The 16454-nt window shown below is 38.3% G+C and overlaps 1 protein-coding gene across 1 annotated transcript in view; it reads right to left on the reverse strand.

Annotated features, from left to right (window-relative positions):
• thada (THADA armadillo repeat containing) overlaps positions 1-16454 on the reverse strand; it is a 157560-nt gene that overhangs the window by 124791 nt on the left and 16315 nt on the right. The window contains 7 exon segments of the mRNA XM_079842969.1: positions 4611-4777; positions 5060-5221; positions 9640-9776; positions 9883-10018; positions 11129-11351; positions 11432-11577; positions 14145-14268. Coding sequence (XP_079699095.1) covers positions 4611-4777; positions 5060-5221; positions 9640-9776; positions 9883-10018; positions 11129-11351; positions 11432-11577; positions 14145-14268 — 1095 coding nt within the window.

The following is a 16454-nucleotide window of genomic DNA, read 5'->3' on the forward strand; positions in this document are numbered from 1 at the left end:
GAAAACCATTACATTAATACACTTGTCCGAAAAAAAGTGCGGGGGACGAATTTAAGTTTTATTAAAAGTACCCCCATGTATTCTACGCCCATGTCTTCATAAAATTTCGACTAAACTACTCAATTCATATGGATTAGTTTTACAATATCTTTACAAATTTTTTGAAGCATCAAAGATGTAGTTGCGTGGAACGTCAATTGTAATTTTTCAGATTACATTAAAAGGTGCGATAGAATTAAACTTTCACCTTTGTAGCTTTTTTTTGCATTTAGTTAGGTTTCTGTTGTGTCTGCCAGCTCAGAAAAGCTGAAAAGAAAACATGCAGCCAGTTTGTTATAAATTGTCTGAGTTTGAAAACGAGTCATCAATTTGTTGCTGGTTTTGACGTAACTAGCAAGTTATTTGAATATGACCACCCCCAAGCAACATACGGAGCCCGCCCTCTTCCCAGCCGGTTTTGTCTACAGATAGCGAAACGGCTAACGAAGGTGCCTTTCGTTTTACTACAATTTTGTTTTACAATGACGGGATCCTGGCATGCAACCTGCTCTGTTTTAAAGACGAGACTAAAATGTAGTTTAAAAATAAAAACTTGAACAAAATTACTCTTTGGTTTTGTCAGGGGAAAAAAGATGAGCGTTCCAGCATTCATGCTTGCAGTTGCAGATTAAATCCCCCAATCGGAGCTTTTCTGTTAAAAGAACACTATTCTAGTATTCTATCCAAGCCTGCAGCACTCCTGTAAATAACTGAAGCTTCCGCGCCTCGATAGCCCCCAGATGGTTGGTCCCAGACAGTATAGGTCATAATCTCCCAAAGTCTTCCCAAAGTTGGTTTCTATCATTTTAGGCAGTTTTTAATCACAATGATTTCTTTTCAAGTGTTCGTTTTGTAAATAAGTTTAGTTTTAGTTAGTTATTTGATGCAAGAAAAACGGGGGGGTGTGACATCATGATTGACAGCTGAGAGGCACTAACAGACTTTTTTCGGGAGGAGAGTGGAGCTTTAGCTTTAATTTCTACATTTCCAAAACTGTTTATTTCACAACAACATAATGAATTGTTCTGCATTTGTGAGAGTGTGGGCGGGCTTTTGACATTGCGCCTCTTCTTCCTGCTCTCTACCACGCAGACTCCGGTCCCGAGATCACTACTGCGCAGACTCTGTCCCAAATCTGTGCAAGATGTCAGCGCCATATTCGGACCCCTGGAGGCTTCAGTTACTTAAGCGGAAGCCAATGAAGTCGCGTCGTCCATATTTTTTTATGGTCTATGATTCCATCCAGTGTTTTACTTAAACTTTGCAATCTGGCAACCATGTGCGCGCGAGCGCACTCTGAAAACACCAATAAACAAGCAAGATTATCTCTCTGAAAACACCAATAAACAAGCAAGCTGCATTTCAGCTATCTCCATTTGAGATTTTCTGCTTAAATTACAGTATCATTCAGTCGGTCTGTGTTCTGTCATGACTCGCTTCTCAGTGATGAACTGTAATAAATCCAAGCATGATCTCTCGATTATTTGCTATTGTGTTTGCTGAATAACTGCACTTACACAACCTCTGTGTGACAATACAGTCTTTTAGAAGTCTTAATAGAAGAAAAAAAGAAAAAACATTAAAAGGTCCCGTTTTTCGTGTTTTTTTGAAGCTTTGATTGTGTTTACAGTGTGCAATATAACATGTGTTCATGTTTCATGTGTAAAAAAACACAGTATTTTTCACACAATTTACTTCTCTGTATACCACTGTTTTCACTGTCCTCAAAACGGCTTGAAAGATTTCCCTGTTCTATGAAGTCCCTCCTTCAGAAACACGTAACGAGTTCTGATTGTGCCAGCGGTTCCCGTGTTGTGATTCGACAGCAGCATAGCACACGTTGCCCGGAAAGGTCACGCCTCTTACCATAACGGGGAGATGAACGCGCTCAAACTACAGCCCCTGAAGGCCAAACAAAGGTTATTTGACTCCGGGATGAAAATAACAGCGTCTGAACGACATGGCGACAAACGCAACCGAACCGAACCGAACCGAACCGAACGCAACACTTCCTCTTCTCCACGAGGGAGCAACAAGACCACACGCCCCCTTTTTCGCGAATTCTTGTAGGGCGGAGGTTAGTCGACAAACTGTTCTACTGACGTAATTAAAGCAGGATGTACAGGGATGTAGTCCAAACCGGCCGTTCGCTGTAGGCTTTGAAAGGGAACTTCTGTTAAATAAAATATCTCGCTTGGCATTGAACTTTGAGCTTTATAATTTTACACGTATTATGTATGCTCTAACAGCAACATTACACACTAACTAAAGTTTGAAAAATGGGATCACGAAGAACGGGACCTTTAAAGTGTTGTGGAATTTCACTGTTTTAAATTTTTTGAGAAGTTTCTTATTTTCAAAGTTTCTTGTTTTCAAAGACAGTTGTCATATAGGCCTAATGGAAAACAATGAGGTCTCACCTTCAAAGTAAAGGTAAGGTACTTATCATTAAGTGAGTATGTGCTGCGTTATAAGGGCAGATTCACTGTGTACTATTATTAAGTAAGCTTGTTTAGCACAGCAAGTCAGTTGTGTGAGCTACGGAAATGAACCTTGCTTTAAAACAGCCAATCAGAGCAGTGCTCAACATTACTATTCATGACCCTTTCGAATAAGGTAATAACACTTTTCATTCTTTCATTCTTTTTTTTACTGTAAATTTAAAGGGGCTATATGGAACCATTTTCATGTTTTAAATCGCTTTTATTTTTTATTGCCAATGTGTGAACAGCTTGTAACCATACTTTAATTAGACCTTCCCCGATTTCCTAGGTTTTCTATGAGAGCATGTAGATTGATTTTTAAGTAAAGGACTCGGGACGTTTTGCCAGAAAAATCAAAAGGATGTGACCTTTAAGAGCACTCCAGAGAGCCTCTCTGCCGTTCAAAGACACATGAAATGAATGGCTATAAAATGTTCAGGATAATGCAGAAAGAGCTATTCTGTAGGGGTGGGAATCTTAAGGCACTTAACGATTCGATCCGATTCCGATTCTGGGAGTAACGATTCGATTCCCAAAACGATTCTTAACATACATTTTTGGTAACTAATTGTCCTGCTGTGCAAATATATGAACTTTACATTTGAACCAAAATTGGAGCTAATATGCGTTTTGTTTTTATCTCTTTAAAACATAGGCAAATGCAGAAGAAAAACAACTTTAGCACTTGCTGAGAAGCCAAATTCAGTGTGTGCACATAACATCTCACATGGGAAAACTTGCCGAGCTGCAATCAGTGTTCAGTGATCAGTCATGTTAGAGACATTTAAAGAATCACTCACCAAAACGAAATCTTTGTTCAGAATTTTCCATTGGTTTGAAACATTAGTCATTCCAAAAATTATACCACAGATATTGGTAGGTTTATGTCCCGGCCACCGCATCGGAGACACAGGAGTGTTATTAATAGCAAGGAAAGCGCCTTATAGCCTACTTGAGCACCACTTCGTTATTTTGGCTCAGAATTTCGTTTGTTGGAAATATGAACTTAATTTAGAAATGCTTTTAAAATTAAAAACTTTGCATTTAATAGGCAAAATAAATTTTTGAAATGGCATTTTTGAAGGCAGCCGCAGCGAGCGCAGATACAGAGCGGCCAGAGAAACGGAGGAGCGACTGCTGTAAGGCGTTTGTGCAAAACTGCATAAAACGTGCAGGTGTTGAACCCTCTCACCGGGAAAAGTGTCCCCACGGGTGCGATGCCCCTGAGCAGGTCGTAGTTTGTCCATTTTTATCTTAAACGAAGCCAATTCACCAGCATACAATGTGTCATGCAAATAAAAGGGATTTATTCAAACTATAGTCTCATGTTGCCAGATCTATAGTCTATAGTGTCAAATATACTTTATAATCAAACAATCATAACAGTGTAATTTGAATTACCTCATCTGTCTACATGATGCCGGTGAATTGAAGTGCTAGTGCAAACATATCCACGTCACTACAATCAGATCTTCTTTCTTTCTTTCTTAACTGCTGCTTTCTCACTGCGTGCTTATTTTGTTATTGAGAGGAAAGTACACTGCACATATTTAAATATATGTATTTTTTTTCCTGTAAATAAATATATGAATAAATGATTATTTCCGCACATTCAAGCAAAGATTTGTCATATGGGAGAGGATTCCACCGTAGACGGAAGCCTACTATAAAGAGAGTAGACACTGAGGCAACTAGGGATTAGAACAGTCTTTGAGTCTAAACTGGAAATACGTTTGACATTTTCTTTTTAATGGGCACCAGGCTCAGCTTTATGGCAAATTAAGTTGTATTCACCGTGATCACATTTCCTGACGCATATTCAGGGGCTGTTCACTAGACCATATTTAAGTCTGTATTAGCTATTAACATGATGTCTCATCTCTCTGCCCTGAGCTCAAAAAGATCAAATTACTGGTAAAAATCATCAAACTACAGTATGAGGTACAGTTCTCCATTATATCTCACACGCTTAAGTAACTGAGATCATGGCTTCAGGGAGAGCCCGGCGGCTTCTATTATAACAGTCTGAGTGATGAGAGTGTGTATACATGTCAGACAGTGAATACTAGACGAGTGTCTGTGTCTGACCTGGTCCTCCGTAATGACTCCTCTGCTGTCAGGGTGTGTGAGAGGACAGTACAGGGTCATGCTCTGACACAGATGACCCAGTAACATGGACACTTCTTTCATGGTCCTCCAGCAACACACTAGCACCATCTGAGCAGTGACTCGATAAGCCTCTCTATCACTGCCACCTAGACAACAAATAAACATACATTACAAAAAAATAAGCACTCGGAAAATACTAATCAAATGTCGGCCTCTAATGGACAGGACATGTATTACTGAATAATGGCTTAAAAGTATTATGATGTTTAAAATATCAGTACAGTTACTATAGTCATCAAACAAGTGGATTTATGCCATGCCTCAATGTATGAAATTTGAGTTCAAAATGAGCTTTTTGATACAGATACTATGGTAAAAGGCAATAAGGTGGAGGAACGGTCTCTAGTGATGAGCAAATGTGTTTGTACCAGTGTTACAGATTTGTTGTTTATGAACGGTGTTCTCTGGCTCTTTCTGCTCGCTGTTATGGTCAGTCTCACTGGGGTCCAGTTCTCTGGCACTTGTGAAAAAGTCATTTGTGTCATGAGGTTGAATCTCCTGCAGGATTTTCTGTAGGTCAGCAGAGGTCTCTGTGGAGAGAGAGAAAAATATGCTATGTAATAATAATAATAATAATAATAATAATAATAATAATAAGACCTGGAGCAACAAAATATGCATCACAGAATCACGAAAGTGTAAAATGAATGAAGGTCATTGTCAAAGAAAAACAAGTATAATCCAACATTTGAATTTTTAAAAATTACTGGCTGATTTTGGGAACGGAATGAACAAAACTCCATTAAATCCACTCTGGATAGATACCTAGTATTCAAATTACATATGCCATAACATTTTTTAACCATAGTTAAAAGGGAAAAGATTTATTTATACATGTCTGACAGTTCAGTGAGCTTTAAAGCTTGATGGAGAAAATGATGGATAACAACAACGCTTGGCTTTGATTGGCTATTTGGTAGGGATGCACCGAAATGAAAATTCTTGGCCGAAACCGAAAACCGAAAAAGAGGAAACCAAGGCCGAAAACCGAAAACCGAAACACCGAAATAAATTATGCCAATTATTAGTACCATTGCATTTATGGCTATGACTGTTTACTAACTTTACTAAAATCAAGGCATTGTAATTGCATAAATTAATATTAAAGTTTCAAAGAATAAATCAATTACAAATTATGCCAATATTTATTTAGCACATTGCAACAATGCACAGTATAAAATAAAATTCAAACTAAAATGTTTAACTTGACCCCACTCATTTGTGCATTAAATAATAATGTACAGGCCTACAGAAAGGTTTTAAAATTAAAAGTTCTCTCATAAAAACAAAGTACATTTAGGTCTAGTGCATTTAAAATTTTTCTCTGTAGGACTACTACAAGAAAGTGCTTTCAGAACAAGTGCAACTGCTTAAAGATACAACTATTTTCTCTGTAGGCCTTCAACATAATAGTGTATCAAAGCAAAGACTGCCATAGCCCATATGTTAACTGTAGAATAGGGGTGTAGCGACACACAAAACTGACGGTTCAGGACAACAGTTTTACAAAATGACTTTTTATTTATTTTTATTGGTTTACTGAAAAAAAAAAGTATCTGTCCTTAAATGAATTAAATTATAACTAAAAGTGTATTGAAGATATTGCTGTAAACTATATGGGGAGCCCTTACTTGCACATTAATATTAAAGGTTAACAACAGAGCCCAAACTATTAGCCGTAATTCAGTTGCTATTTATTTTTAGGTCTAATAATCAACACTCAAATAACATAGTACGCAAACATGTAAACTTCACATAAGGCAGTTTTTTGCAATAACTAATAATCTAATAATAAAATAGTTTTTTCTCCAATTCGTTGTTGAAATATAATCATTTATACACAGTGTCTGTCATTTTCATGAAAGGTTTATTTAAACATACAGGAGATAATCAAGATCTCATTAACAGGTTAAGTAGAATATAATGAATATAACGGCTAATATAGGTCATATATTTAGTGAAAGAGTTGATTTACTCTAGTGAATAAAATTCTGTGGACACTGAATGACTGCCTGAGGTAAATGTGATGCTAAAGTTACATGACATTGTTTAGGCTAGTTTACAAGCAGTTATATTGACGTCTTTTCGCTGCTGAAACACTGATTGAGCGATTACACCACATATGATACGTGACAGTGAGTGATAATGTATCCTCAACATACCTTAGATGTTCATTCATGTTTATTCTTAAGGAAGAGATGATCGATCGCGCTCACAGATATTCGCGTTCACGCGCGCGCGCCGCGGCTTGAACTGTGATGTGATCAGTGATGCCACATTAAAGAGCGTCAAAACGCCATTTATCGTTTGAATTTCGTGATACATGTTGATCGATGTTTGTGTGGGAACTCACAGTGAAGTCTGTTCCTCTTCTCATCGAGAACATGAGCTCTGGCTGTCAGTGCTTATGCATGGAGCTGACGTGGGTGTTTCTCAAATATACTGCTTCAGACAAGCACGTGCAGGTCGCGGTTTCTGTTTGCGTCATCACAACATTTCGGCCGTGTTGTTTCGGTGATAAAAGTCTTTCGGCCGAAAACCGAAAATGCACTTTTGGGCCATTTTCGGCCGAAAATTTTCGGTGGCCGAATATTCGGTGCATCCCTACTATTTGGGCTGTCAGTCATAAGGTCAGTTAATCACAATAAAGCAATATATCTTAGTACAATTATCGAATGCAATGCATACAATGTTATTATTGCAGAATGACAATAACATCAGCATACAAAAAATAAACAATACAATAAAATAGTAAAAGAAAGATGCAAATTAAATAAACTGCTTTACATTTTCCAGGTAAAGTATAGGTATGCCTAAAAACAGCATTCAAGCAAGAAATGGAATAATCACATGAAAAAATAAAACCGCATATTGTTCACTGTATGACGTACTCCACTGATTCTTATATTAGGCTAGTAATGCAGATGTTTACATTCACTTAAAGGGGTCATATAATGGTACATGCACTTTTACAAGTTGATTATACGGAAATGTGTTTTGGCAGTGCCTATACACAACCATCCTATAATGATAAAAATCCATCCAGTGTTTTTTTTTAAATCTCCTTATATATTTTCCCCGGTCTCAAATCGAGCCGTCTGACCGTGTGACGTTACGCGGTCGGACGCCCCTCCCAAGATTGTTGATTGACAGCAGCGTTTCAACACAGACCCGCCCTGAGCGAGCTGTCATCAGTCCGCCATTGTTGATAAGCTGGAGCAGAATGGCGTCTAAGCAATTGTGGTGTTCTGTTCTTGGGTGTAATAACGAACACAGCAGTCAATTTGATGTTCCTAAATCCGAACCGCTGAAGACACAGTGGCTGCTGAGTTTTGTTTTCGAAGGGAATATTCCCCCCGATCAACGTCAATGTTTGCGCGAATCATTTCTCAGCAGACTGCTTTATAAACAAGGTTCAGTATAAAGCAGGTTTTGCTAATAAGCTGCTCTTGAAAAAAGGATTGTGTTCCTGCTGCACCTTCAGAAGATGTGAGTGTAACGTTTTATTAACCTTTATATTAATCTTTGCAAATCGCTTGCACGCTTCACGATGAATGAGGCTAAAGTTTACAGGGTAAGTTACATTACGGCATGCTTTCTGTGAATGACGTTCTCAATATAATTCATAATCCCACGTTTATAATGAACAACGCGTTATGGTTATTACAAACTGTACGCGGGTGATAAAGTTAACGTGGTAACACTACCCTAAGCTTACTTTTTTAGATGGTTTATAACGGTGTCTGTTACTGATTAAGAAGTAATGTCAAAAAAAATCTTATAACATAACATCAATCTGTCAGTGAACTAACGTATACATCAGTAAACACATAGCATTCGTATCTCACTACACTACTCTGCCAGTACAAAGATAGATCAAAGTGACATGACGTAAACCAACCATTCAGAAACGTCCTGTTTGAACTTCGTTGGGTTCGTCATCTTGTTCCTGGTCCGACTCCGGTTCAAAATGATAAGGTTGCTCAGATGTGTCCGCAGAGACTCCCGTTGCCATTATTTCTCGAAAATATACCCTCAATTGTTGTCAAGGCAACACTCCACGTGTGTTGTGGTGTTGTCGACTGAACGCCCCACAGAGCAGAGGGGCGGGGTGAGCAAAGCTCATTATCATTTAAAGTCACATGCACTGAAATGTCTTGCTGAAAACAGAGCTGTTTTTGACCAGGTAAAATTTGTGTTTTCTTACAAAACTAATGAGAATTTTTAATTAAAGTATATTACAAACTTTTCATTTAGACACTAAAGAATCATATTAACTTGTACAAAAATGGCATTATATGACCCCTTTAAGACAAAACCTGTTTATGTGAAACCTGTGTTTTTGACACTTTAAAATAAATACAATAAGACGCTAAAGATGCCGTTTAGTACACGCGTAGTGAAAGCTGGCTTCTGTGCATGTGCTTTAGGTGTGTGCGCTCGTAACACCATTTTAAACTGGCAAGTCGCGCTGCAGCGTATCTCGTAAGCGGTTGAAATGGCAATAAACAAGTTGTGAACAAATAATTTGTAGAGATTTGCCAGAAGTAGTAGCCATGACGAACAGCCGATTTGTACAGAGGCATTTGATGACCAAAAATACTTTGGAATTTGCGAACAGAAAAAAATCAAGTAAGCCCAGAGCGATTTGTGTTCAGATTGCGTGTTTTTAGCGAACCGTGCCATAAAATGAGATCGAACCGTACCCAGACCACCTCCCGAGATGGTCTCGGCGCTCAGACCCCTGAAAAGGACCAAGTGTGAAAACACCCTAAATTCTGCATTGTGGCCAACAACACCAATTAAGATATACTTCCTTACCTTGACTTGACACATCCTTCAGATGAGGGGCTACCTTGAACAAATCAAGGGGACTACTTGTGCATTACTTGACATGGTAGCGGCTGGTTAGGACTCACTTAGTTAGGACAGTGTTATATGCATTTACCAGACTCTGTATCCATGGGAATGAGGCCCTCAGGGGAAGAGCTCTGAACCACAGGTGACACAACATCAGACATCCTGTAGCACAGGCCTATAAGCTCTGACACAACAGCCCTCCATTGAGACAGCAGTACAAGTGATCTAAATGCACAGAAATATATCAACCCCACGTACACCAGTCAAAATTAATGCCAAGACTTTTGTAAGACCTCTGTAATGATTAAAGGTTAAGTGTGTGTGGAAGTACCCAGTGTTGAGCTGTTGGAGTACTGCAGTGATGCAGTGAACTCTGCCATATAAAGGACAGGAAGCAGCAGCCTGCAGAAGAGACGACTCAGCCTTCAAAATTTCTTCTTTCAGACAAATCATCAGCCACTGCACCACTGAAACATCACAAACACAAAAGTCTCATTGGTCATTTTCACTGATAAAAACACAACACAGCGGGTGTGTTGTTTGTTGCTCTCCAATTTCTAGTGCCCTGGGCACGAGCCTGGCAGGCCTGTGCGGTAATACGTCCCTGTCAAGTATACCTCAGACCTGCAAACTCAGAAGAAGTCAAAAGGTGACATGTTTACGAAATATATTGTTGAGGGATCTGGACGAATATTTTTGTGATTTTAACTTGTAAACAAAGCATTCTGGTACAATCTGACAAGTAAATATAAGGGAAAAGACAATATTTGCTTCAAGTAAAAAAATAAACATTTATTGACACAAATTTCACAATTGGTTGGATTTCGATTCTCAAGCTTGTAATTCGATTTACTTCAATTTAATATTGATTACTTTGGAGCCTATCAGGTACAGTACATGGCTAACAAGAAATCTCTCAACTAATTCTGTAAACTATACAGGGAACCCCAGTTGGTACATCATTATAATAGTAAAGGTTAAAATGAATTGGTTTGTAGGCTACTTACATGTAAATTACAAGGACGTTTTTATAATAATGTTATAGAATACATTTTTAATGGCATAATTATGTTTCTACTCTTTTTTTTAACATACACATTGAAACCGTGGCAGTCATAAAATAAATTTATTCAAACATCCATTAATTGAAGAACAGGTAAAAATAGAATGAATATGTAATATAGGGCATTTATTTAGCAAAATGCTCCTTTAAGTAAATTTTTCTAACTGAGTTTTTGAACATTGAATGGCCATTCTGAGGTAAACGTGACATTATATGACAAGCTGTTTTATTGACGCCTTTCCACGGTTGAAACACTGATTGAGCGATTACATGTTGAGTACATGATACGGATTTTGGGAATGAAAGACTATCTTTCATCATACCTTCTGATGTTCATTCATGTTTATTTAATAGCAGAAGAGACGATGGGTTCACTGAGGCAGTACAGCGATCTGTCACACCACAAAAGATTGCAGCAGCAAGAGAGATGTCTATGGTCTCACTCCCTTCTATGTGTTATTCTTGTGAAGTTAATTGTGCTTGAAATTTTACCAGTTCTCAATTTTCATGATACCTGCCAAGGTGTTCTGCTCCAGAGTGGAAGCCTCGAACTGGTTCAGTGCTGGTGGTCGGAGAGGGATATACTGCTTTCGGAAACAGCCATGTAACGCGTCCTGCAGACCCGGCTGGTGCAGCAGCAGTTTGAGAAGATGAGCTGCAGTGACACTGTCGAAGGGTTTGGTGCTGGTGCTGAGGTCTAGCGCGACCTTCTGCAAAGACTGCAGCCTCTCCGGCTCCTACGCAGATGAGGAAAAGCATTCATATTCATTTGAACATTACTTAATAATAGTCTAAGACTCATATTTTTTACACTGACCTGAAGTCGCACTGCTGCAGGGGGCAGTTTTTGAAAGAGGTTGGACGCGAGCTGTTTGACTTCAAGGAAGTTGCTTGAAAGGCAGTACAGCACAGCTTGTGCATGAGCTGCACTTACTGACTCTCCAAGAGCAAAACCAACAGAGCCTGAAAGAAAGAGGTGAACAGATGAATTGATGAGTATAAAGGTGACTAGTGTATCAATGTGGATTTTTTTGATGGCCAAAACCAATATCTTAAAGAGCAGGGTGCCCGATGGCTGATTTAAAGCCAATATAGGTCTATATGATAAAATACCATCTAATTTAAAGGAAGAAAACAACACATGCACAAGTTCAGCTATTAAAATTATATTTTACTTAATATTGAAATATATTCTAAAATAATTATAAATAAATTATTAGAAAATAAATTGATTTTTTTTTTTTACCTTAAAATCTGTTAAATAAAAACTTTTATAATTCAGATAGGAATTTCTTGATTCTGTAAACCAAATTATTAGGGCTGTCAGGATTCCGATTCAATTTGAGTACTTGATAAAAAAAAAATAAAAAAACATCCTTGATTGCAATTTACCCGCGTCGAGTAATAGGCAAAAGACCAGGGGCCTCATTAATAAAACTTTGCGTAGGATTTGCGTCAGAAGTGGCGTACGGATGAAACATAGGACGTGCATACGCACAAAAATATTCGGATTTATAAAACCGTGCGCACGCACATCCTACGCAGTTTTCCCTTAATAAATCACAATCAATTCTAAATGTAGCGCAGCTTTTGCGGCTTCATGTCACGCCCATAGTTGCCCATAAATAGTCCGTGAAACGCCCACAAGTTAATATTCATCGATTGCGAAATCATGGCAAACACAGAGAGGAAATAAAAAAAACGTAACTTCACTCAATGTGAAGTAGAAGTGATCGTTGGCGAGGTTGAAAAGAGGAGAAAAATGTTGTTTTGGAGGGCACAGTGTGGGCATTACTAATGCTAAAAAGGCACTTGAATGGCAAAAGGTTTTAGACGCTGTAAATGCTGTAGCCTCACAACCTCGGACCATGGCCGAAATAAAAAAGAAATGGTCGGACATCAAAGTTGAGGCAAAAAAGCGTCTAGCGCTCCATCACCAGAGTGTGTCTTCGTTTGCCAGCAAGTCTTCTTGCTGTCTGAAGATGCGTTCACTCCGAATACTTCCATTTGCCACATCTTCTAGAGCGCAAGATCAGCCATTGTGCGTCATTACGCATTGTGATGGGGCATTTTATTTCAATTCATTTAATTGCATCTGACAAGCTATAGATGACGGTTATAATCTACGTGGAAATGGGAAATAGTTCAGTGCAAATGTAATGTCTTGCAGCTTTCTGAATGGTTGAGACATACGTCATACGTTATTTTATCAAAAATAAAACTAAAGGTATATGCATGAATACCATGATTCCGTAGCTGATGAAGAAATTTTACTATGAAAACAACTTTCCCCAGTGGACAATTAATACATCTATCTATCTATCTATAGGCTATATCTCCCTAATTATCTATCTATCTGTCTATCTATCTAATTGCATCTATATCTGCTCCGCCAGACGGACACATTGACGAGAATATCAGTTTTATTAATGAGCTATTTCGTTCTGTTTACCATATTATTTATGAGGATGAATTGCATAACATGCCAATATTATTGCAGAACATATTTCTCTTTTCTTTTTGCAAATATGTGTTCATTTGCATTTCTGTTGTAATTTTCGTTTGATTTTGTTTGTTTTATACTGCAGATCGATCAAACGGGTGTTCGTGTAGGCTGTTAATTGTAAGACTTGCTTTGTGAAGTCTTCATGTTATTTATGAGAGGCAGTATTGCCATTTCTTTTACACAACGGTCTACAGTTTCACACACTTTCATTTGTTTCTTCCTTCTGCCGACGGTGTCGCCATTTCTCATTTCACCCGTTTTTGTGCGTACGCCTGGGTCAGAGCTTGCGTGAAGGACCGCACATTTTCCCGTCAAGTTTGCTTTTTATAAATACCAATTATTGCGTAGAGAGCGGCGTACGCCTTCTTTTGTTCGTACGCAATGTTTATAAATGAGGCCCCAGAAGTGGCATATACCACGGATGAGAATCCATGAACTGCATTATTACATTCACACCACTTATTACACAGCATTTAGCCACATGAATAATTATGGGGATAATAGATCTTGATTTGAGATTAAACCGTTTTAAAATCTTACCTGTTTGTTATCTTATAATCTATTACAGTGTACAAAACTTTGTTGCAAAATGGCAGCAGCTGTGTTTGTATGAAACGAGAGAGTAAGTCTGCAATGCCCGGATTACATAAATCAACATTTTGTGTACAATTATTTAATTGAGTTTTAATATTTTATTAGTTAACAAAACGCAAAACTCCCACGAAGAAAAAACATTCCTAGCAAGCGTATAGCGCTGACTTAAGTTACCCGGATCAGCACGTGTTAGCAGTATTTACCGGTTGTTATCGGGTATCGGTTGTTAACATACCGCTGCATGGTGCGATTGACCAATCAGAATCAAGTATTCCACAGAGCCGTGTAATAATGTTTGATAATATTACCCTTGGCTGTATCGGTCAAGCACTAGCGATGACATCCTTCTGAGTTGTGCAAGAAAAAAAAAAAAATGAAAATGCATCAGGCTAGTGTTTAGCAGGTTTTATGAGGTAAGACTGGGTAATACCGGTGTTAAAGGTGAAATGTTCAGCGATCAGCAGCAACAGGTGCAGAGCCAGCAGACACCTGGAAAACGAGGCTCCTGGATGAAGCACCTGGAATAGAGTCTCACAGAACCAGCGCAGGAACTCCTGATAAAAAATAACAAAATAGATTTTCAGTTTTGGGAAAAAAAATTGAGTTGTGCTTGGCTGTACAAAACTCTCCAATGTGATGTTACACCCTAGAACAGTGGTTTTCAACCTTTTTAACTTAAAGCCCCTGTTGTCCAACACAATATTCAGAGGGTTGCCCTCCCATCAGGCTTGTGCAAAATTCAGAATTGAATTGAGAATGAGGCTCCTGAATTCCAATGCAATTCTTGAATTTGAATTTATGTCAAAAACAGGATCTAGAATTACAATTAGAATTTGAATTAAAGGAAGCAGAATTAAAATTCAATAAAATATTTTAAGTGAAGTGTTTAATAATGAAGCTTTACAGTATATGTCAGATATGATTGCATTACATATTCTATAAATTATATTAGTTTGAGCTACTTAAAGATTACATTAACAGGAAATGTATTCCCCCAGCAATGAATGTTAAAGGTCCCATGGCATGAACATTTCATTTTATGAGGTTTTTTAACATTGATATTCCCCTAGCCTGTATATGGTCCCCAAGTGGCTAGAAATTTTGATGGGTGTAAACCGAGTTCTGGCTGTCTTTCTCTGCCAATGAGAAAATGACAGCTCAGACGAGCCGATCTGGAATTTTCCTGTTATGAGGTCATAACAGGAAAGGTTACCTCCCCCTCCCCCTCCCCCTTCCTCTGCTTTGCCCACCCAGAGCACTCTGAAAATGGATTCAGTTTAAATGTCAGCAAAGGCTTTACTTTACAATTTGGATTCGACAGCACCGCAACAAACAGTGAGTAACAGTGTTCATTAATGCCTGATCTGTGATCAGTGATTTCTGATGTGTAGCTAATCATTTAAGTTCACTCAGACTTTATTTCTAGATCGTTTAATGATCGCTGTCTTGATGCCCTAAGCGTAATGCATCAGTGAATCAAGCCCGTGACTAAAACAATCGTTTCTGTTAGTAGCATGAAACAAATCCTTTTTTAAGTGATTTAACTACAGAGAGCGATCAAAGAACACTCTCTTTATAATGCTCGGATCTGTCAATCACACATCGCGAGTGTATCTGCACACTTGCCCAAACTGCCATTATAATGAATGACGCTGTTATGCTGCACAACGAAGCTCTTACTGTATTCATGTCCATGTCGTGTTTTGCTGTTAGTTGTGGTGAAAGCATTTTGTGAGAGGAAACGCGCTGCAATGACAGATTCGACGTGACTGGGACTGTTTATTCAGAACTCTCAGATACAAATAAGCTCGAGCTAACAGCACAGCGCTCTCAACAACTCCGTACAATAAATGTAGCAGACCCCATCCGAATGATGGCTAGACTTTACTGATGTTTCAGGAGTTTATTGAAACCGTTTCTCTCCAAAAATCACCGTAAGAGCTGAACAAAAAACAAAGAAGTGCGCATAAACACCTCTTACACAAACTCTCTCTCCATAGCATTATCAATAACAATACAGCAAAATACACAAACATACTCATTACAAATGACAGTAAACAAGCACATACACACCTATTGTCTTTTCAGGGGGTGCTAAACAAACTGTAAACTTTAAATCTGCTTAAAGCCACTGAATGATGAACTGCAAGCTCTCACAAGCGCTCCCTCTTTTTTCATATAGCTCCGCAGACTGCAACACCCGTCAAAGTCCCTACTTATTTACACATATAATACAGACCTAAAAACTATTTAAATGCACAGAAATGTAAAAAATGTACACAAAAACAAATTATAAGATACATTACAATGAAGTCTGTTACAATAAAACTTCCTCCAGCTCTCCGTGGTTCACGAGTGCCCAATCAGTCTCTCATGCATGCAGTGCCTCGCTAAACCACGCCTCCTCCGCAACATAATCTAACACTCATTTCAAATGCAAAGATGTCAGTCAATCACAACAGTGGGCGTTTTAACTGAAGTCTCACAGCAGACACGCCCCTTGAAACAGGGCATTCAGCCACAGGGCAAACATCAGTATAGAAAAAATGCCTTTTATTTCTAAATTATGACTTTTTTTATGTAAAAATCATACTAACAATATAAGTACACCTCAGGAAACATTATAAAATAATAGAAAAATGCCATGCCATGGGACCTTTAAAAGCTCTAGTCACAGAACAAATAATTAAGTTTGATTTATTGTAATTGTAATTTTGTGGAACATGATGGAACATTTGAG

This window comes from Gobio gobio, assembly GCF_949357685.1.
Source record: "Gobio gobio genome assembly, chromosome: 18".
NCBI lineage: Eukaryota > Metazoa > Chordata > Actinopteri > Cypriniformes > Gobionidae > Gobio > Gobio gobio.